Genomic DNA, 23,088 nt, shown 5'->3' with positions numbered 1-23,088 from the left:
TAGCATCACCACAATAACTAAGTTAATAATGTTTAATGTATTTTCACATTGGTCATATATGCATGGTTTCATTTCACTTCAGCTGTTGTTCTCAGCCTCTAATATGAATGGCATGAAATCAACATTCTTTCCTAAGCCTGATCTTGGGCTTGTGGTTTTATTACACTTTATCCCTGTAGCACTTACATATAGACAGAATACATATAGTGTGTATTCTCTATATATCCACTGTAACAGTAACACTTAAGTCTACTTAGTCTACATATCAAACGCATCCTCAGATGATTGGTGATAAATGTAACGTGACCACCTGGGATTTGACTTTATACAGCCCTAACTGAAACTAAAACTATTATCTCCTCTTTTGTCTAGATGCCTCATAGATATGGGAACCAGTCAAAAACTTGTGTTACTGGTTGGATGTGGTGTGGAGAGCTCTGACTGATAACATCTCACTTTGCTTTACATTTGATATTTTACTGCTGTCTGCAGCATTTGCATGCTGTAGACACATTGGCTGTGTCCCTAAAAGACATTATCTTCAGTCATGAGGAATGCATAGACTATGTCTTGAAATAGATAAACGCAATTATAAAATTCAAGCCATAAATATCATGTGGACCACAGGGCAGTGCACACGCCCAGACATCTCAGCTTTAGTGTACTACACTGAGTTTACCCTCTGATGTTTAATGAAATGTCATTACAACATTTTTCTTTTTAGATGTCCAGCGAAACGTGCGATTTATTTGACGAAAATGTGCAAGATCCCCAGGATAACTCTGTGAGTACTCAAAGGACTTCTGTGCCCATTGAAGTAAGCCAAGCTTCTGGTATGAGCCTATAAATGTAAATGGTTCTCCACAGCAGGCTATGACAGCAGGGCCTGGGGTCCAAGCACCTCTCTCGTTCCAGAGATACCTCCTCAATATCAACCTGAAGAAGGGAAGAAACTTGGTCATCCGAGACAAGCGCTCAGGTAGGTCAGCAACCTGGAGGTGATCCATAAATCCTAACGTTGTCGCTTAGATCTTGAGAGAATAATTACTATCTCTTTATAAGCTAACATCAATCTTTTTAAAACACCCATGGATGGATCAGTACAGATAAAGAGATGCCATAATGGATTACTTGCCCATGCTAAAAGAAAGCAGTTTCTTGTGTGTTGGGTTGTGGCTACAGCTAAAGGGTGAGCCCTTGATGAAACACTGCACGTAAATACAACATGTATACACATCGTTAGTCTTGCTGTGTTTATGAGCCAATCAGGAAAGCTGTGAATAGACATGTATTATTGTGTATAAAGGCAGGATGGGGTGTGTTCAGTTAATGCTTATGTTCAGGGAAAAGAAACGGAAGAGAAGTATGCAGTCAGACCAGTATGACAAAAGATTGACTAGGATAAACCAATCAGTTCTGATGAACGCCTGATTAGTACATGAAACCACTGGTATTTCAAAGTAGACAAACATCTGACTTTGAAATGATATACCCAGTGTAGTAGTATTGGATTCTTTGCTAAATTTAATTGACAATCAGATGTTCATAACTCGCCCTGCGATGGACTGGCGACCTGTCCAGGGTGTACCCTGCCTTTTGCCCGATGTCAGCTGGGATTGGCACCAGCCCCCTGTGGTCAAGCGGTTGACGATGGATAGATGGATGGATGTTCATAACTCTTACCTCAAAGCTGAGGGGCTTCCTCAAAACAAGGCCTGTGGCTGGTAGATGTTATAAAGGAAGAGTTTTTTCCATTTACCCCACAACTTGTACTTATGTATTTAAATATTACATTCTTTTAATTATTTTAATGATATCTAAGTTTGATGTTGGAAATGAGTCATTTTACTTTCTATAGGGGTGTTGTTTTAATGTAATAATTGTGAAGTTGCGCATATGGATCTGTGATTTAGTTGAAATAATCAATTTTATCTATAATAATATCCAGGTATAAAGTCAATGATATTGCTCTGTATGTGAGAAAGAGAAAGAGAGCTGAAATACAAATCTCCACTCCTCCTGAGGCCCAGGCCCAGTATAGTTTGCTTTAAGATAGCAGCGACCTCTGGTGGTCATACATGGAACTACAACACATGGGAATATTCATATGTGGTCTCTTTAAGAGAGCCAATTTACTGCCAATTACTGTCTGGCAATGTTTTTACTTATAGTATTTGTTTTACTTAAAGTGAAAATAATATCTACATTTGGCCATTTTAGAGTGATAGATTAATCTCATAGTATATGGAGAGAAATGTTATATGACAGTATTACAAAGCTACATCATTCTTATCTTATCTAATTGAAAATTTAAACCCTTATGCTGGGGTTTTAACCAATATTATACTCCGAAGTAGGTCCTGTGGCTTTGAGAAATCACCTTACAGCGAAATGGTGAAAGGGCTGTCTTCTTGGAATGATCCTGAACTTTTTTCCCCCCTACCTGGTGGCAGAAGACCCTCCAAGCCCAGTGCCCTACTCCCTGCTAGTTGAGACCTTACTTTCCCTGACATGATGGCACCACGATGATACAATCCCCACACGCCCCCTGTCTCTCCACTGTTTGCCCAACAATCAACACCGTGCCAAAGGCTCACCAATGGCATACATTGTCATTACATATTCTGAAAGGACCCACGCCACCAGCCCCCACTCCTTGGTTTTTGTTCTCCCCTTTTTTCCCATTAATTTCCATCGTCACCGTTCTCAGTCATGCCAGAGCTTTTCTCCTTGCTAGCTGCCACATTCTCCTCCTGTCAAGTTGCCTGGAGGTTTCCCTGTCACAGGCTGGCAGGGTGGAGCTGCTGTGGGTCCTGCCTGCCTTTGCGAGATGTTCATTTGGAGTGGGGAGCTGACAGGCCTGACAGCCCATCCCCACAGGGCCTTTGTCATGTGATTCAAGCCTCCCTGCAGGCTCTCTCAAGCACCCCTTTATTCCCCTATACAAATGAAGGCATGGGACTGGCTTTCATTTTTTGGCCAATCTGCATGCAATTGCAGAAACAAAGAAGTCCCATACCCCCACCCCACTCGGAGACAGACTTTCTTAACAGGCTTGGGAGATTAACACTGGTTGCTTCTAGATTTTGGTTTCTGGTTGCCTCATGCTGGCCAGTGTTTCTACTCTTTCACAATTAAACAGCTACATCCCTCTGTTTTTGCCATGTGTGGGGTACACCTCCTCCTCACATATTTCAGTCTCTCACACAACCAGCATGGGGGAAGGCTCTGTATGTGTGTGTGATCATTTGCGTGTTTCCATAAACAGCGAACATTTTCAAAGTGACAATATGTTCCACACGAAGTGAACAAAGATTGCGTTAAATTATTCACTTTTCCCGTAGATTGCTATGAAAGCTGTGTTCATACACTGTGGTTGTATATTAACTTAACACTTAAGGTCATTACCACCTGTGTCACACAACATTATCTTGGTGAATTTTAGGTACCAGTGATCCTTATGTGAAGTTCAAACTTGAAGGAAAACAGCTCTATAAAAGCAAGGTGGTTTATAAAAACCTGAATCCACGGTGGAATGAGTCCTTCTCCTATCCTCTTCGAGACAAAGAGCATGTCGTGGACGTCCGGGTAGGCATTGTTTGTTTGACTAGAAGTGCATTTTCTTATGATACAAGTGTGGTCTCGTACTGTTTAAAATCTGAATGATGTTTGTAAAATTTTTGCAGGTCTATGATAAAAATCGGACCGCTGATGAGTTCATGGGTGCCAGCACTATTGCCCTGAAAGATCTTGATTTGTACAAGTGAGGAAGATATTTTTTTCATTTATATTTTAGGGAATCAATTATCAATAAATGGTCACTAGTTTGAACCTTCATGCCCTCTCTTCACAGAACCTATGAAATGGAGTTGACACTTGATGATCCAAAAAGTAAAGAAGATGACATGGGAGCTATTGTTGTTGAAGTCTGCTTAATGTTTAGAGATGCCACCGTCAAAAGAAGCCCTGTGAGAGTATTTCTGATATGAGAAGTATTTGTTGATGCAGTTGCTTGTCCCTAGTCTACTCTCAATTGTTTTGATCTATGATTCATGTCATTCTTCTCTTTTTTCCCATAGAGATGGCCACAGAAGAAGAATAAGGTATGGCATTTTTATATAATTTACTAAACTTTAACTTGAATTTCCAGATTCTATCCAAAATGCCATTAGTAGTTAAACTTTATTAAATTACACGGTAGCGCTCACGGTCACCCTGATGTAAAGCACTAGGGGGCAGTAGCTCACTGTACTATGGTGCAACAAAGAATGATGTGTATGCTGGGACTCAGGCTTTTGTGTGTAACCTTGGTTTCAACACAGCCTATTTCTTTTGTGATTTTATAGTGAACCCTTTTTTTGCAATGCATATTATTTTCAGTGGTATAATTTGCTGTGAAAAAAGTATGGTACAATATTACATTCTGATCAAAACCAAAATAATAATATTGACTGAATATGTTGTCATGAAAGAGCCCTTAGATGAGTATTATAGAGCAGTGTTTGGTTTCGCCGTAAACAAAGTTCCATCTCCTCTCAAGTGGTTTTCAATATATTGCAGCTGTAATTAGATTCAGAGTGAGGGTTTTCTGTTTGGGACTCACAGTGCAGCGAGTGGGTTTATGTTCACACCTATGTAGTCACTACATCTGCCACTGTTCAGTCTCTTGATGGTCCAGCAGACAATCTCAATTTGAAATTAGATGACAAAGGAATGAAGCCATTTTCATACACATTGTAGGTTATTCACTACAGATGGTTAAAGATACTCAAAGGGAGACAGAAATGTGTGATGGGACTCTTCGCAATGTTCTGCTGCCTAAATCACAGTGCTAATTTAACAATGTAACAATGCCATTTTTTCCCATTTCAATTTTTGACAAACGTACAATATCTTATTGCGTTTAACACCTATCCAGGAAGTGCTGAATACCCAGCTCTTACAGCTCGACTCCCCCTCTTTCAGAACATCGTTTTCTCCCTCTGTGTTACCACCACAGAGATGGGGAATGGCAAGTGCCTAAGTAAAACTCTGCTGTGTGATAGTGTTTCAAACAGGAGGGGGGCGGATGGGAGAAGCGGGAGGGAGGCTCTGCTGTTCGAGGCATGTTGCCAGTGTGGGATGCCTAAGATCGGCAATGCTGATAATTCCCAGGCATAGTGGGCAATAACCCAGATGTTAGGATGTAATATCACAGCTGTGGATGGACAGTGCTGAGGTAACAGCCAAATGGACCTGGGTCTGAGCTCTTCGTGCTTGTCCCCATGCTGTCCCACCATATGGAAGCAATCGCACAGCCCTTTTAGGACCAGGAATAGATTCTCTTTAGGGGCCACTTACAGTTAAGTGGAATTGTTTTATTGGCCGCTGAGATAGAAATGTGTCCAAGATAAACACTTGGGATGACTTGGCTGAGGCCTGTTTTATATCGCTCCTCCACTCCCTCTGTTCCTCTTCTTTTGAAGGGGCTGATATTTATAGGGCTGTTCCTGTGGTATTCCATGTTAATTCAGGTCCCTGAGATGTGCTTTGATCCCCTCCGGATTGGGTGGCAATGTGGGTTGTGACCCCACAGTGAGGAGGAGGGGCTGGAGTGGCAGGGGAGTTGTAGTGGGGCTGTTTGAAGCAGCGTCGGCGGGGCAGTCGAAGGAGCTGGGCAATCAAAGAGGCTAGAGCAGATTACGGCCTTGCTCTTTAATTACAGTCAGTGCTACACAACCTCTCTGCTGTTTGTTTTTACAGCCCTGGCCTATCACCACATGGCCTCACGGGAACTCTAACATGGAAACATATCAAGGCCCTCTCTCTCTCACTCCCTCTGTGACACACGGCAGCAGAAGTGGATTATTTGCCGGGCTTGTCCTTGATTTACAAAGTGTTCTCGATTGCACAATATCTTTGTTAGGTTTATAGATTCACTTTAGTAGAAAAAAAATAGTTATTTTGCTGGTTGAATTAAAACTGGATGAATTTGCCAACATGCAATAAACTCTAATGCTGGCCATACATACTGCATGTATGCATAATTTGCTGATGAGAGAGCTGTGCGGTTTGCATCATTACTCACTGCTGCCTGCTGTCTCTGGTGCAGTATGCCAAGTGTCCTGCCTCCCCACACTCAGTCTGGGAGCCAGTGATGAGTGGGACTGTCACAGCCAGGGACATCTGGCTGCTCGCTGACGTCCCTCTCTTCCTCTCGCTCCAGGAGCCTCCATGGTGTGGCTTGCCTGTCAGTAGAGATGTGCTAATGTGCTCCAACAGAGATGTGCTGTATAGTGTAAACCTTTGTCCTACTTTCATGCACTCTGTGAACGTGATGAGGTGCCAGGCTGAGGCAGGAGCAGGTAAACAGAGGGAAGCGCACAGAGCTTCCACACACATGGTGCTTTAAAAAAAAAAAAACCTGTACCTGTCTGTGTGTGTCTTTGCCCTGCAGCGGAACCAGGCCGCACCATCCCAGGGAGCAACTGAAACACACAAGAATCAGCCGAAAAACCAGATATGGACTGGGGTCCTTAGTATCACCTTGGTAGAGGGACAGGACCTGCCACAGCATGGCCATGGGGACATTTATGTCCGCTTTCGCCTTGGTGATCAGAAGTACAAGAGCAAGGTTGGACTTCTTTTTTAAAAGTCTTTCTTTTTTATCCACTTCTCCTACACTCCCTTTTCTCATGCCCCTCTGTTTTTTTTTATGTCTACTCTTTATACTTCAAGTCTTTCTTCCTAGCCCCTATCTCTTACTTCCCCGCCTCTCTCTCTCAGCAGGTGCCTGTCAGGGGCTCACCTCCACCTTGGCTCACTGGGCCATGGCAGAGGCAGCTCATTAGACTGGGCAAGGCTGCCACTCATTTCTCCCTGTGCTTCGGGTGCTGGGCTTCATTGCCTTCATTTGCATACCCAGCATGCCCTGTTCATCTACCTGTACTTGTTGGCCTCCCCCCTGATGATTCTGTGGTGCACTTGTCTTGTGTTGTCGTGTTATTTCTTTGTAAACCTCTCTCCTTTCCTCTCTGCTTGTTTGTTTGTTGGACAAAGCTGATTCTAATTGGAAGCTGTCAGTGTTTACAATCCCAGAGTGGCTACTGAGGTGTACACATACAAGCACACACAAATAGACATACACACACACACACACACACACACACACACACAGACACACACCTCTCCTTCTCTTCTCCTGCCTTGTTCTGGCTGGACTGAATGAGGACTTAATCCACCTGTCATGCAGGAGCTGCTCAGTCAGATAATGCATTAAAGCTGACATTGTGTCAAAGTGTGTGTGTGTGTGTGTGTGTGTGTTTCGACTGTACTGCATGTGCTGAATCTGTGTCTTTACTGCCCTCAGAACCTTTGCATTCAGGCCAATCCCCAGTGGAGAGAGCAGTTTGACTTCAATCACTTTGAAGATAACCAGGAAGATCTGCAAGTGGAGGTGTACTCAAAGAGAGGGAGGAAGGCTGAGGAATCATGGGGCATGTGAGTATTATACTGGTGGGTAGTGTTAATTTTGCTCACATTGCTCCTCCACAGAAGTAATTGGCCTTATTTGTTTCAATGGAACTATTTTCCTTTTGTGTCCCAGGATTGAGATTGACCTATCGAGACTTTCACTTAATGAGAGGCAGCTCTACACTAATGTGCTGGACCCAGGAAAGGGCAGGCTGGTGATTCTGGCCACCCTGAGACCCTGCTGGGGAGTCTCCATCTCTGACATTGAATCAGCTACCTTGGAGAATCCTGATGAGAGAGACACAGTGTTGCAGAAATTTGTAGGTTCTTTTCTGTTTTAGTTTATTTTTTTATGTAACTGGAGAATCTCCAAATAATTACAGAACATCTGACTGCCATCTACACTTTAGTAATGATCCTAATGTCAGCTGATTCAATAAGAAATACAAATGTAATGGATTGTTCTAAGTGCGGGTGGACACATTTTCAACATGAATATAATTCTGTTAGGCGCCAGGTGTTAAGAATATGATTGTATGTGGTACATGTATTAACCATACACAAAAATGATGTTTTGAATAACATGTTTTTAATCATTTGATTTTTTATTCAGAGCTTAAAGAACTCGCACAAGTGTGTTGGGGAGATTGGCTTCCTTCAGGTCAAGGTTATAAAGGCAAATGATCTTCCAACAACAGACCTCAATGGTAATCCATAACAACAATTCACCTCTTTATTGTCATGGCCTTTTCTTTACATTAAATAATAACACTTCATTTGCAGGAAAAAGCAACCCCTTATGTATGGCTGAGCTCGGTAACAGCAAACTTCAAACTCACACAATCTACAAGACCGTTAATCCAGAGTGGAACACTGCCTTTACATTGTAAGTAAGACACCTGGGAAAAAGAAACCAGGGCATCTGTCTTATTCTGTGTTGTTCTGCGTTGTGTCTTGTGAATAACATGTTTCCTATCTCTTATGTTACAGCCCAATTAAGGACATTCATGATGTGATAGAGTTGACCGTCCTTGATGAAAATGGAGACAAAGCCCCAAACTTTTTAGGGAAAGTGGCCATTCCATTACTGACTGTAAGCTTGTTCATGATCAGCCACTACATTACTACTCTGACAAAATTTAGTAAAACATTTTTATACATATTTATTTTTATTCTTAAAGGTTCAGAATGAGCAGCAGATATGTCTGTTCTTGAAGAAAGAAGACTTGGAAAGTGTATCAAAAGGAACCATCACTCTGGTACTGGAGGTTATCTATAACAAAGTAAGGAGATCATATTAAATATGTTCTAGCTTGTTTGAAAGGTGATAATGTTTCATATCATGTAGTGTGAAAAGAGTAGTTAAACTGCAGTGTTTATTGTTAATTTTTTTGTCCCAGGTCAGAGCTGCTATCAGAACCTTCCAGCCGAAGGAGACAAAATTAACAGAGGAAAACCTGAAGTTCTCCAAAAAGGTTATCTCTTTTGACATTTTTAGCAGGATTTAACAGATGGAACCAAAAAAAGGCCTGCCAGTAAGCTCCCTTCACATCCCACTGATAAAGTAGCCACAACAAAGCCACACATGGCCATAGTTTGGATCGGACATTGTCAAACTAATTTGTTTAATTGGCTTTAAACATCTAACTTCCCAAGTAGCAAATAAAGGATTGTAAAACTGATTCAACCTCATTGCAAAGCCATAAACATTATGTCCAGGATCAAATGATACTAACTGGTGTTTTGTTCCAATTATTTCCCATTAGGTTCTTGCCCGGAATATATATCGGGTTCGAAAAATCAGCACAGCAGTTCTGTACACGTTACAGTACATTAAAAGCTGTTTTCAATGGGAGAGCACACAACGGAGTCTAATAGCCTTTCTGGTAAGTCATTGCCTCACGTTAATGAACTCTCTTTAAGCCTTGGGGCAAACAAGTTTTGTCCCATTTCACTGCAGCCCAGTTTTAACTCTTCCATTTTATGGGAATTAGCTGTTGAGGAGAAGCTTTGGTTTAGTTATTTTCTCCCTCTGCTAGTCTTTTTCCCATGAAAAACAATGGCTGCATTCTCTTTTTATCCCATGCGTATATGATGGATGTGCTTTATCCTTTAACTCAAACCCCACTTGGCTTTCCTTCAGTTCTGATGACATTAGAGTGTATTTGAAGGGGTGGGGTTTGGACGTTTGTACATCTGACTTCTCAGCAAAGCCTCCTAACCCGGGGGACGGTGTAAGGAGGATCACAGTCTCAGCTTCCTTAGGTGGAAGAGTGACAGTCTGCCTCTGAGATTTGAACCTTGTTTAAATGTCTCTGTTTAGCTGTTTTTAATGAGGGTATGTGATCTAAGGGCCTAAGCTTAAATAATCTTAAATCACCCTGTGAATCCCCCTCAGTACAGCACATGTAATGTCATGATTAAGAGCGTACACTTGCCATGAAAGACCTGCCAGCGCCGTGTCAGGGTGAGGAAGCGGTCACAGACAGGGTGTGTGAAGAACTCTCCTTTCACAGCCTTTCTTCTGTCTACTCTGTCTCAGAATGACATGCAATTCATACCTGGTGTATTCTATAAGCCCTTCTCACTGATCCTGAGGTGCAAATCCCCCCAGGCAATGGCCAGGCTCAATGTATCAGCCTTTAGAACAGCACGGCACACAGACAGGCAGACAAACACACAGACAGGAAGACAGAGAACAATGCAGGCGATTGTATAAGGATAGAGTGGGAGGCAGGCTACTATCTGGGAAAGAAAGTTTGAGCACAGAAAGAGGAAGACAGTTAGGTAAGAGTGCAGTCCACGAAGGCAGATAGCGAGAGACTTGGAGGCAGGGATACGGGCAGGAGAGCGGGAGGATAGGCAGGCTGACAGGTGACAGGTCAGCGGGATGGGGCCATCTTCTTCCACCTATAATTAGATCCTCCGCAGGCGATGGGAGTGTGTGGTGGCACACTCTAATCTTTCATTTCCACTTCTACTCCACCTGCTGTTTAGGAGTCCAGCACACAAGTAGAGATCTTAGAATGAAGGAAAAGGACACACACACTCGCTACTTTCATCACGACTGTTACTGTAGTGTAGTGCTTCCCAATCCTATCTTTGTCAGTTGTGTGTCATCTGCTCCATGTTATGGAAGATGGCAATTCTCGTGACATTGAGTTTAGCTGCTTTTTTTTTTAAACAACTGCTCTGTTGTTGTAGACACAGCGCACTGGTTGATATTTTTAAAAGCAGACAGATACAAAATAGTCAGAGAATGCCTTTGTCTGCGAAGAGGTGTGCTTCAAATAGTCTACTGTAAGTGTTGAAGGTGCACGGTGAGAATTGCCCAAGCAGAGTGAGTAGTCATCACCCACTCATCAGCAGACCGAGAGTTTAACGAGTCAAAAGTTTTTTTTGTACAATAATTTATTAAATTCTCAACGAGTAACAAGCACAGTGAAACATGCAAATCACATGTAAACATTGCATGTAATTGATGGTAACAGGAAAAACTGAACTTACCGTCTGACAGTGAGGGCAACCACAAGGTCTTCACTGGCTGTCATTGTGCCATACCACTCGCCACACCAGTGCCCCTGCCCTGTAACTGTACAGCCACTCCTCCTCCTCCAAGTCATCATTTGCAATTAGGTTAGTGTTTGGAGCTGCCTAAAGCAGCATGCCACCATGTGCCTTAATGAAAGCAGCTCCCACTCCTATCTTTATATCTTTAGGCAGTGGTAATAAGGTAACTGATTCAGACATTGACAGATGGCCTCTGCTTGCCTCTCAGATGTGCATAATTATACCACTAGTGTCTGCTCTTTTCCACAGTGGCAAGCAGCGCAGGGCTTCTTAGGGTATGCCGTTAGGAAACGCTGCCGTGGTGGGTCTAGCTTTAATATACATTACAATACATTATTTATCAAGCAGGCAGACCATTCCTACCCTTTTACAACATATACATCCTGTAATGCATTACCGCTGCAGTGGTTTCTACTGGGACTGTGGGACGCTCGCGTAGTGCTTTACCAGGAATGCTTAGCCATTATATCACTCAGTCCCACAGGCCAATTTTCTGACCCCCACACAGCATGCAGTCTACATTTGTATCCTGTTTATGTAGATTTCATGTATACATTATGAAGTGATTGTTGGTGTGAAAGTTATTCAAATTTTGCAAGAGGGATCACTGTTCTGGTTCATGTTAACCAAGTGAATAGGAATTGTTTTTTCATTTTGCTTTTTTTCCCCAGAGATCTATGTTCATATCAAGGTAACTTTTCTCTCATTAGTTGCAATCAGACAGCTGCACACCCAGGAACATATGAATTTAGCATTTACAGATTGGTGGTTTATTTGGTTTTCTGCTGCTGCTGAGCGTTACTGTGTGAGAGAAAACTCAGTAAAGAATGAATGGAAGAATGAATGGATATACTTGCAGTATTGTCACTGTTTGCAAGTGCAGGAGGTTACTTGTTTTGATTGCGCAATCTCATCAGCAGAGTTCATGCTGTTTGAAGTTGCGTTCGATTTTCCACCAATGGGTAGCAGTTTTAAAATAGTCTCTCTAATTAGGTAATGTAATATAAAAAAAAGAGAAAAATCTTTCTCATGCGTTTAAACAAAGTTCTGGCAAAAGCTCATGAACATTTTCATCAGTGAACGGAAATACAAACAAGAAATTTGGATTTTTTCCCCCTCTTCTTGTTTATGCTACAGTAATGAGCCCAGGATCTGCGCTTTTCAAGAGTTTGACAACAGCATGTTCCTTTCTCTGAGAGAGAGAGAAAATGTGACAGCTAAAATCTTCATAAAATAACGGCCGTTAGATGTGCTTTTCACTAAGACTGAGCGAGATGAATGTGCTATACATCAGCAGTGACTGCAGAGGGGTCACCCAGAGTTCTTTGCTGCACACAAAAATAGGACCTGTAGATGGAGCTACAGCACTGCTGGAAATGCGAATGGAGGCGCCGAGGAGATCAGTTACTTTTCCCAACAGGAGCCATTTGTGGGAACAACTTGGAGTGAAATCCTCCATTCTGTGCTGTAGACCAAGAGACACAAGTTTGTTCCACATAAAAAAAAGGATGACAAAAAAAATCCAAATGAGCTTGTATTAGCCAGCCAAATTAATCTGCTTCAGAAGTTTAAAGTTCAGAACAATTTTGATTTAGATGAAATGGATGAAAGTTAAAAAAAGAGGATAATTTACACTTGAAAGCTGATTTTGAGCTTTGCTGTCATTAGACTGCTTTAAGTATTTAAGTAGAATTAATATTTTAACATATGAGGTACCTCATCTGTCAGGAGTTAGACTAGAAAGAAACCTGTATACCTTATGTGAGTATTTGAACCGTTTTCTTTTTGACACTGCCAGGTAGCAACTGCTTTAGACATCGTTTGACAGCCTGTGAAATGCTGATTGCCTCACATCACACACTGTAAAGATGGCATTTGATGAATGTTTGATGCGGTGCAGCTGTAAACACACTTGGCAGCTGCAACGGGCACTTTTTGGGGGCTGATAGAATCATAGTGTCCCCAGATGAGGGCAGGACAGGGTCAGATCTGGCTCCAGAGGTCTCGGGAGACCACCTGTGTAGAGCCACAGCAGTCGGGGCCATTAACCAGAACACCAGCCCGGCCGAGATCAAAGCCATAATCAGAGTTGTCATAATTGTTCTTGTTAACACTGTCCCTGAAAATGAGATGCTTTGTGAGACTTGGATCTGCCTATTTGTGGTTTACTGCATTGCAGTGTGGCCGAGCTTTTGCGAGAACAGTGAGAGGACTGTACACGCCTGTGAATTGTCTCCTTGTTTCTGCTTTGCATCTGTTTTCTCTCTGTTGGAAAAAGTTGGAGGCCTTAAAGGAGTGGGATTTTTCAGTCTCATGGGGGTTGCACTCTCCCTCTCCGTGGCTGTGGGAGTTCTTACAGACTGTGCAGTGGGAATGTGGGGGGGGGGGGGGGGGGATGATGACAGTGATGGCGATATGTGTATTCATGGTTTTGAGTCTGAGATCTATTAATTATTAAATGATAGGCTATGACTACTTGAAAACTGCTAAGCAGTGCCTCGTGATTTAACACATTATTATTATTTAGCTACCCTGAATGTCAGATGGTGATGTGTAACCTTGAAACATGTCCCCTTATTAGCAGGATTAATAAGCTTTCTTTGCTAATATTCGCATCATTAGAGCTGTGAAATCGTTCCCATTTTTATATGTTTTAGGACATATTGATTTTAGTTTTGAGAATGTTTTATGTCATTTAAACTGACTAAATTCATCATTATTATTCAGCATTATTAAACAGCATGAAGTAACTTTAAAGTGCAAACAATTAAAGTGTCTTCAGATTTATAATAGCTGTCTGCACTGAATATAACGTGTTGACTCCTGACAAGGCAAGGTTTTATCTGTGCATCTGTTGTGCTTAGTTGTTTTATATTATGCATGTTTTCAGCTTAGATAAAGAATGCTCTGTGTTTAACCCCACTGTGTGTACCATATCATAATGACTGGCTTTAATGTACTTGCCACCTTGGTAGTCACAGAGGACACCTCTCCCCAGGCAGCTGAGGCGGTGACCTGTCCGCCCTTGTGCAGGGCTGTTCCGGGGCCGGTCTTGGCCCCGGCGCGTTAACGTGCATGTGAGCTGAGCTGACAGGGAGAGAGAGTCCATGCCACTCCCTCCCCACCTCCTCAGGGGAAAAGGCTCGCATGGCAGATCTGTCACCCAGGAGGTCGCTCAGTGTTAACGCTCCCGACACGGATTAAACACTAGTGGCCAGTGCCGGAGTGCGGGGTCAGTGTAGCCACCACTGACAGGCACCATGGGGCCCCTTGCTGACTGCCCCACTCCAGCTTCATACTGTTGCTAGTCTGGCCCTGGCATGTGTCAGACAGTCGGGGAGACAACGGCCAGAGCTGGCCCTGTGAGCAAATGCTAATGTTTTGCCTCGCACGGCTGCTCTTCCTCAGTTCTTAGATAAAGAGCTGCTATCACTATTTCACTATGCTGTGCAGGCGTCCTTACAAGCTGTGGCAAGTGCTTATTATTTTGTTACGGCTAACCTTTTTACAAATTAGAAAAATTAGTCAACTCTGAATTAACTGAAATTGGACTATATGATACCACTTTTGTAGTTTTTTAAAAAATTTACCCAAGGAATATAATTGTTTATGCTTAAATTTAGCTATGGGTTGATTACTAAAATGTGTACTTTGGTTGATTTTTTACTAAGCTATCATAAAACAAAATAATAGTAATAATTGTAAACATAACTTGAGTAACTTCAGTAAAGTAAATATCAGTGTATATGCTATACAGTATATATTTCATAAAAAACAAAATATAATTGTAAATTGCATTACACTCAAAATCTGTTACTGATTTCGTCCCCCTTAAGAGGGTCATGAGATTCCCCATTTTATTACTCTCACTCAATTGTAGCCCCTCTGTCTCTCTTTCTCCCCCTCTTCCTCTTTCTCTCTCTCTTTCCCCAGTCGATAAGACTTGAGCTGAGCATATGTGAAATATTTATTCAGCGTTAGCTCAGAGCACCATAGCTGCCCACACACTCTACCTGCCCCGAAGAGAAATCTTATCTGTGCTTCCTCTGCCTCCGACACCCCCTGAAAGCCTGTCCCCACACTGGCCCAAGCTCAACACAAATTACATGTCTCATTGCTCTGCGTTTACAGCTACTTTAAAGCCTGCCGCTCCTGTCCCCAACTTAAGCCCTCAGCCAGACTCTGTTTCAGCCTGGCTGGGAAAAAAAGACCTATGTGAGCTGAGCTGCTACTTGTGCCTTTGATTCATTATCAAATTCATTATTTTTTTGTATATTTAATTGAGGAAGTTATGTGAGATAAATTTTACTGCCCTTGATTTCACCCAGAAAAAGAACATCTCTATTAGAGTAAGAGCTATTAAAGGTTTTGTAGCTGCTCCTTTTTATTTTTAAAAATAATATTAATTTCAATTTCTTATCTTAATTTTTGTATGTCCTATACTTGCACATAGTTACATGCACGGATTGTGTCCGTTTTCCGTCTCTCACGCACAGAAAAAACATGCACTCAAACCATGCAGCCTGCAGTTAGTCTTGTTTAATTCTTTCAGTATATGTTCACGTAATCTGGCATCGGTCCACAGCCTGCATGACTGACCCTCATAATAAAGGCTGGAGCTCGTCTCACTTTGTTTAGCTTTCCAAGTGGTGTGCAACTGAAGAGAGTACTGAAGATACAGCCAAGATTAAATCTTAACGTGTTTTTAAATGGTACATAATCTTAAAAATAAGGGTTGTTAAAACGCAAAAACAAAATTGTTTTTAGTGAGCTGTGTTTTACAGCAATAGTTCTGATGCTCTTATTGTATGGCCCCTTGTGCTGTGACATTACATTAATTTGGCTCATCAACAGTATGTGTGTTATACTGATGTGACTCCTATATTTATAGCCTGTTGTCTACTGTAGTGTATAGGGAGAGCATTTGGCAGCCTTGCAGGCTGGTGGTATGTCTGCCAGTCAGTAGTTTGGGTTGGTAGACTGGGCCACCCCCTCCTCTGTTAATCAATTTACAGGATGGTAGAAACTCTTATAGAGGGTGTCTTTGTCCCTTTGTTCCTACTACGATCCCTTTTCCCTCTCCTGGGAGAGTGTGGGTGGTGGGAGCTGCCATGCTTGCTCAGCTTTAAGTTATTTTATTCACACTTTTAATCGCTGAGTGCTTTATTATTAGGTGCTGGATTCTGCTGGCCAGGGGATCTGCATGAGAAGGCGCAGAATGCATTTAGTGGAATCATATTAATGGCACTATAAAACAAATCTGTCAGGCTGTTCTTAACCCTGCTGGCAGAATTGCTCTGCCCAGGGTTGCCCCCTTCTCCAAGCGCTTACAGGTGGCTAAGGAGAGTGCATCTCCATCATCTTCTCCACCGTGTGCTAATAGTTTTATTAATTCATTCTTTTTTTTCTCCCTAGGCCCCCTGCGCATAATCATACAGACATTTTTCAGCTAAATGGTGTTTGTCAAGGGAGGTTTCCTACATTAAAGACACTCCTCCCTGATATACATACTAACACTTGTTCAAATGCAAGTCTTTTATTATCTAATTCTGCTGTGCGTAAACCTAAATCTTCCAGTTTGTTTGTTGCTTTATGTCCTTTTTGGTTAAATAAATGAAATGTTTTACACCTTGTGCAACATATTAGCATTGTCGTGTTTTAAAAAGTAGTTATTTGTTGACGGATGAATAAACATGCAGTCAGACCCTTAAGACTGAAATGGAGCCCATCTTTGAATGCAATTAAAACGTGGATTGTTTTTAATACGAATTTACACTTATGCCTGAAAGGTTGCACTCTGTCCAACACGTCCTTTAATCACTCAGCTGCTTGCTAATAAAACATAAACCACTTAGTGGGGAATTAGTTCTGTCTTCATTTCACAGAAACTCTGGAGAATGCAAGGAGACAAGGGGAAGGTATAGTCCTGCCTATGCTCATTACTGTGGGATATCTGATGGCAAAGTCTCAGTCTGTGCACCTGAGTGAAGGAATCTGAGAGGTTTTCCCAGATGTTTCTCTCCACCGTTTTTATTAGTGTTAAAAAAGCATGTAAATCCTGAACACATGGGCTGACATACCATGAGGGAAGAATTGAGAAGAGATTTCTGACAGTTTTGGTTTATACCCTCATTTAAGCACTCAGTTTAGACACTAGGCATTGTATTCCTGTAGGCTTTTATCTTGTCCACTGAGCCAGAACGCGGTGAGCAGAAATTAGCATTAGTGGGCGATTATGAATACCTGTGACAGATTCTCTCTGCCGGCTCCCTGGGTGGAAATGAATTGGCTCCCTCTGTTGACTTGCACAGGAAGACAGAGACCAAGCAATTAGACTTTAGTGGTTAATGTAGCAGCTTTTGCAGGGAGGGCAAGGAGGTTCAACATTCCTGCTGGGCTCATGTCAGTTTCCAGGCACATTTCCCCCTCTTTTCTTTTTCCTTTTTTTACGAGAATACTGGGAATATGACAAGCTACCTGTCCACCAGCCAGCTGAATTCCTCTGGGGTGAGGGGAGCGTCGCTTTAGAATTGCCTCATGGGAACTGAGGTGACAACACATGACGTAGGTTATTCATAACAGAGAGGAGATGTACTGCAGCTACCTCTGCACATCATGCATATTCATTGTTTACCTTTTTTTATCCCCCACCAGCTCTAGTTTGCTACTGTATATGTAATTCAAATGAGCTCTTATAAAAAGTAACAATAACATATTGTTCATATTGTTCATTTCTTTATATCTTTGTCATCCTGCTGTGTTTCTGCATGACGCATCTGCTCATCCTCCATCCCCCAGGTTATATTGGGGGATAATAAGCAGTAGAGTAGCAAAGCCCTGGGCAGTTGGGCCTCACTGTTGTCTGCATTACTCATGGTTCACGTTTCCCTGGTGGCCGTTGAACCTAGGCCTGGTGTGGCAGTAGGTAGACTGGCCCCCAGAGCAACATACATGGACTCTGTATGGTTGCTATGACAGGAGCAGTCTGCTTTTCACAGGCCTACTATTGAGGCCTGAAGGCCCCAGTGCTTCACATCCTGTCTCAGGCTTAACTCGAACATATTGTTCATACTGTAAGCAGCCTCCAGCTCTTTGAGCCTAGATTGCACAGTGCTAGCATCGTGTGGGTTCAGCTTAGCAGTTATACTCACTGTTTTGAGATAAACTTTGTAAAAAAAACACTTAAGAATGTATGATGAATCTAACTGTTTAATTATAGAAAATGATGTGTATAAAGTATGAGAAAAAATATACATTGTGAAAGTCTGTGGGAAATAAAAGTGGACTATATGTTGGGTGAATTGGTGCATAATTACACTGTAATAAATTTTAAGATTCAACTTGCTGTGGGAGACATTTTTTTTCCATCCCTGTCAACCTGCTGGTGTGATCCTCCTCACACATTCCTGATAATTTCAGTTGGAGACAGACTCATTAGGCTGTCACTAAATGGGTTTAAATGCAGCCGTCCAATTAGTGCTCTGCTGTGAAATGCAGTGGGTGTTGTGCAACGTGCTTAGCACCACTCCTTTACAGAATTATGGGGGATTACTCATTCAGTGTGATCCGTCTTATTTCTACCAGGGGTCTTGGCTTTTCTCAGTATCATCGCCATGGAGGGGGTAAATGTTGCAAATGCTTCTCCAGTTGCCATATGCAGGGAGCCTCGCTGCCTCTGAATCTAAGAGGATTTGATGTGCTAGTTAAAAGACAGCATACCATGCCTATCCATGTCATACTTTCTGTTCTGCAGTAAGACACTCTGCCAGCACAGTGTTATTGGTGTATATAAATAGGATTTGAAGATATTAAAAGTTGTCCCTGAATGTCTGTTACTTTCAAACCACTAAGAGTAAAATCTGTTGCCATCAAATGTAAATCTCAGAGGCTTTACAGTTTGTAATGCTTTTCATGAGATTAAGGACGTGGTTAAATCCATTATACATTTTGTTTTGGGAGCAGGCTAGATATGAAAGTTGGTTCCCAGCTATAGTGTGATGGGCTTTGCGTTATACTGTCATGTCCTGTCTTCTCAGATCTTCCTTGTGACAGTGTGGCACTGGGAGCTCTTCATGCTGCCCCTCTTCCTGCTTCTGCTCATTGGCTGGAACTACTTCCAGCTCTCTGCAGGGAAGGCCAGCTCCAACCAGGACCTAGTGAGTGACAAGGACTCTGAATTCTTCAGGATTCATCCATACACATCTGTAAATGCATGCTGTCACAGTCCAAATTCAATCTATATGTTAACCCAACTCTGGTCAAACCCTGATGGAATGAAATTCTTGTCGCACACATTGGGCAAATTGCAGTTTTGCTGTAATGGCAATTAGCAACTCTTACACTTGCATGTATACTGTATAACACAGGAGCTGTAATACATCTACATTGTCTCCAGAAACCCAATAAAACACCAAGCAGTAAAAGGCCACCCAAATGAAATCACTATAAATATATGTATAGCCTATAGTCTGTTGATATAGACTCACTACATCTGTAAATGGAGGACTATAGTTCTCCCCACAACATACCACTATCTCCACTCTACAGTTATGGAAATTATGTTTGCCCTACACATGTCTGTGAAGGTTAATGCTGTTCACACTTCTGACTGCCCCCCAATTTCACTGTGTTGTAAGCCTTCTCGCTGGCCGGCCGGGGGCCTGGCCTGCTCACACCCTCTCCCCAAATCTACATCCCCGGCCCGGTGATTGTATTTATGGCTGCTGGCAAAGATGTCGTCCCTGGGCAATGTTAAAGCCCAGGCTCACCCTCATATCCATTGTGGAGACTCTGCCACCCCTCTGTGACCCTCTGGCCGGCAAAGACACAGCTCTGTTCCCAGGCAATGTCACAGTGTGCACCACATTGGGGTCAGGGATGACTTGATATAAAGTGATCTAGGCAACAGCATCCAAATTAAATGTGTTTTTTTCTTCCGTTTTCTGTTTTTCTGTGTGCTTATGTTGTGGAGAAATGAGATTGCTTTGGTGTGACAGTGCTCTTGTGAGGAAGGCCCTCTTTCACCTCTCCTTTTGTGTGAGGTCACCCCTGTGATGCAGTCTCTATGGAAACAAGGCTCTCCCAATAGGGGTGAATGTACTCAAAGAAAATTTCATTACTAGGTGTTTGTTAAAAATGCTCCAGTGCCCACATGTCCCGTTCGTTTGAAATCTCCCTCTACCCTTTATTTTCTCTTAGGTGAACATGAGCACGGGTGACGACGAAGAGGAAGACGAGAAGGTATTTTATCTTGTCTCTTGCTAACATTTTAAGGGATAATATGTTTTGATGGAAAGCTATCACTTCTCAGTTTTCACTGTAAACATAAATATATCTTTTAAGGTTACCATAAACAATGACTTTTTTTTTTACCGTCTCTTTGCTGCATTACTCAGTGGCTGGAATAAAATATTTTTCTGCTTATATTTCCTTCTGAATAACCAAGGTTAAATCAAACAAAGAACAATGTCTGCATTGCTTCTGGTTAGTACAAATTCCTGGTTCAGCAAATGGCGGTGATTCTTATGCAAATGCACTCTTGCTTATTAGAAAATGGAAAATATTTTACCTAAGATTCTAGGTTCTAATCGATATTTTAGCATAGTCACAATGACAGTTACTTCTCAGAAGCTGTTTTCTAACTAAGGATAGCTATATTTTCATGCATCCCAAATGAGGGCAACATCTATGAAACAGTTGTAGCATGTAGTTCTTTATTCTGTTCCTCTGGGTATTCAGTGTCACTCTAGAGATATACTCCGCCGAGATACTGCAGCCCTTTGAAAATCTATAAATCAAATTTAAACAGCACCGTCAATTAGATTTTGCTCAGCTGTTGGGGATAAAATCAGAAATTTTTTTGTATTATTGTCTAAATGGGATAGCTATGTTGAGAATGACCTTTTGCTACCAGAACAAAGGAACAAAGTACAATAACACAGCAGTAAATGTATACTTTGCCCCAAAGGTTATTAGCCATTTCACTCATTTGTTTGTGAGAAATCGTAAATGATAATGTTTATTAATATATCTCTCTAGTGTCTCTTGAAAAACAAAACAACAGGAAATCTTTAAGTAGCCTGAAAATTATACTTCCCCACAGCTCATAATATTCAATTACACTCATCCCACTGTTTTCAGTAAAGAAGGAAGAGTTAACAGGGATGTGTATTATTGCTTTATGGCAATGAAGTGTGGAGCTAAAGCAAAGCCTCCAAGCAATGACCCTTGTGCTACGTGTCTAGGCCCAGGATTCATATCCATAATGCGCTCAATATATTCTGTTGTGAGGACCTGGGGCTATGAAAAAAAGCCAGATTCTTTTAAAACACAGGCACATCCACCAAATCCTGTCTGAAAGGATGGGCTAATTCACAGATGAAACTTGCATGATATGTCTGCACACACAAAGTGGGAAGCGGCACTTGCTATCATTGCTAGGAACAGGAAAACTGGTGCTTAAACAAACAGCAGTGATACAGAAAATTCTGTGTATTTATTAATATTGAATCAGGCAGGATTCCCTTTTAGGCACTGGATTTAATATCATTGCTACACAGAATGGTTATTACATTTGTCTTTACCTTGAAACCTCAATATATAATAGAGGAATGTTGACTTTTTTAGTTTAAGAAATAGCAGTGTCTTTAGAAAGATTTGAGAATCTCTGCAATACATTGCATGTGATTCCAAACTCAGCCTTCACCTCTTAAAGCTTTCTGAAAGGTTTTCCATGAGCCTCCCTAAGCCCTTTCACACTCAGAGGAAATGAAATATCTCCTTTCATTTACTAATTAAGCAGTCACCCATGTTTGTTTTAAGCTGTCAGCTTTAATTTAAAGTGGCTTATTTGAAAGTCTGGTTATGGTCTTGCTGTCACTTGAATGTGATATCATGCAGCTAGATCAAGCAGTGTAGCTTTACACCTCCTATCAAAGTCTTCTTTAAAAATATTTGGGGTTAAAGAGTGATCAGTGTTAAATTTGATGACTTCAAAGCCTTCGCTTTTTTCCCCCTAGCCTTTCCTCTAACATGTGAATAAAGGCTTTTCCCTCTGAGAAGGTTATGATTACCACTCAAATATGTTTTTATCCCCCCTTTTTTCCCCCTTGAGGAAGAAAATATTTAAACCTCAGACAGAACAGCAAGAATGTGAAGGCATGACGTTAAAGAGAGACGAAAGGCAAGGCAGTGTTAGAGCAGGATAATACAGAACAGATTCTCTGCCTGTGAACAAATCTGTCCTCAGGGAAAGAGACAGCTTACAAATTATGTGTGGGCAAAGTGACTTCCCTTTGGCCTTAGGTATCAATTGTGCAGATAGACAATATTTAATCATAACATAAAGAAACAGAGAGGCAAAACAAGGCCATAGATCTCCAATAGAAACGAACAGGAAAGATGAAACAGCCCTTTCATTGCCCCCTGGCTGGCAGAGCTGGTCCGGGGTTGACTTGCTCCCAGAGCCTAACCCAGGGGAGTTGGGGGGGGGGGGGGGGGGGGGGGGGGGGGTTGCCAGACTGGACTGGGGGGGTTACTCCATCTCTCTCCTGATAGTCCACAGTCACCGCTGGGTCTCCTTGAGCACACCAGTCAGACAGAATGCCCATGTCGTGATCTGTGGTGTGCATTATGAGAGCTACTGCACACGAACCCACCAACACATTAAAGCCTCTGAGAGCTTTTTGGTGTTTCATCCCTGCAAATTGTTTGTTAGCTTATTTTAGCTCCATATGAGATAATTTGCCAGGAACACAGGTGTTTTTCGTTTAGACGCATTTCTTATTTTTGTCAAAAAAGTCACTAGAAAAATATTCAGTCTGAGAATTCAAATTTGGCACCGTTTATTCTAATTAAAATGATGCTAAATGAGCTTTCCCAGCCTTTGATAACACCCCACATGTCTGTGAGAGTATGTTTACCTTTGTGCGGGAGATCAAATTGGTTCTCCATTACTGCACCTTAAAAGGAAGCTTTTACAATTTTATCTGAAATGAGAATATGATTTCACACAGGTTTTCTAATCAGTAGACATTTGAGATTCATTTAGTCCATCCCCAATTTACC

The 23,088-nt window shown here is 41.9% G+C and overlaps 1 protein-coding gene across 1 annotated transcript in view; it reads left to right on the top strand.

Annotated features, from left to right (window-relative positions):
• mctp2a (multiple C2 domains, transmembrane 2a) overlaps positions 1-23,088 on the top strand; it is a 29,904-nt gene that overhangs the window by 362 nt on the left and 6,454 nt on the right. Inside the window, exons 2-18 of the mRNA XM_046037420.1 lie at positions 725-784; positions 868-979; positions 3,446-3,588; positions 3,687-3,763; positions 3,854-3,968; positions 4,080-4,103; positions 6,437-6,613; positions 7,349-7,479; positions 7,586-7,772; positions 8,066-8,159; positions 8,236-8,338; positions 8,443-8,545; positions 8,634-8,735; positions 8,853-8,927; positions 9,219-9,338; positions 19,059-19,178; positions 20,221-20,262. Of these exons, the coding sequence (XP_045893376.1) occupies positions 725-784; positions 868-979; positions 3,446-3,588; positions 3,687-3,763; positions 3,854-3,968; positions 4,080-4,103; positions 6,437-6,613; positions 7,349-7,479; positions 7,586-7,772; positions 8,066-8,159; positions 8,236-8,338; positions 8,443-8,545; positions 8,634-8,735; positions 8,853-8,927; positions 9,219-9,338; positions 19,059-19,178; positions 20,221-20,262 (1,785 nt within the window). The remainder of the gene's footprint in view (positions 1-724; positions 785-867; positions 980-3,445; positions 3,589-3,686; positions 3,764-3,853; positions 3,969-4,079; positions 4,104-6,436; positions 6,614-7,348; positions 7,480-7,585; positions 7,773-8,065; positions 8,160-8,235; positions 8,339-8,442; positions 8,546-8,633; positions 8,736-8,852; positions 8,928-9,218; positions 9,339-19,058; positions 19,179-20,220; positions 20,263-23,088) is intronic.

This window comes from Micropterus dolomieu, linkage group LG22 (assembly GCF_021292245.1).
Source record: "Micropterus dolomieu isolate WLL.071019.BEF.003 ecotype Adirondacks linkage group LG22, ASM2129224v1, whole genome shotgun sequence".
Taxonomy (NCBI): domain Eukaryota; kingdom Metazoa; phylum Chordata; class Actinopteri; order Centrarchiformes; family Centrarchidae; genus Micropterus; species Micropterus dolomieu.
Note: the sequence above shows the minus strand (reverse complement) of the source record. Positions and strands in the feature narration are given on the sequence as shown.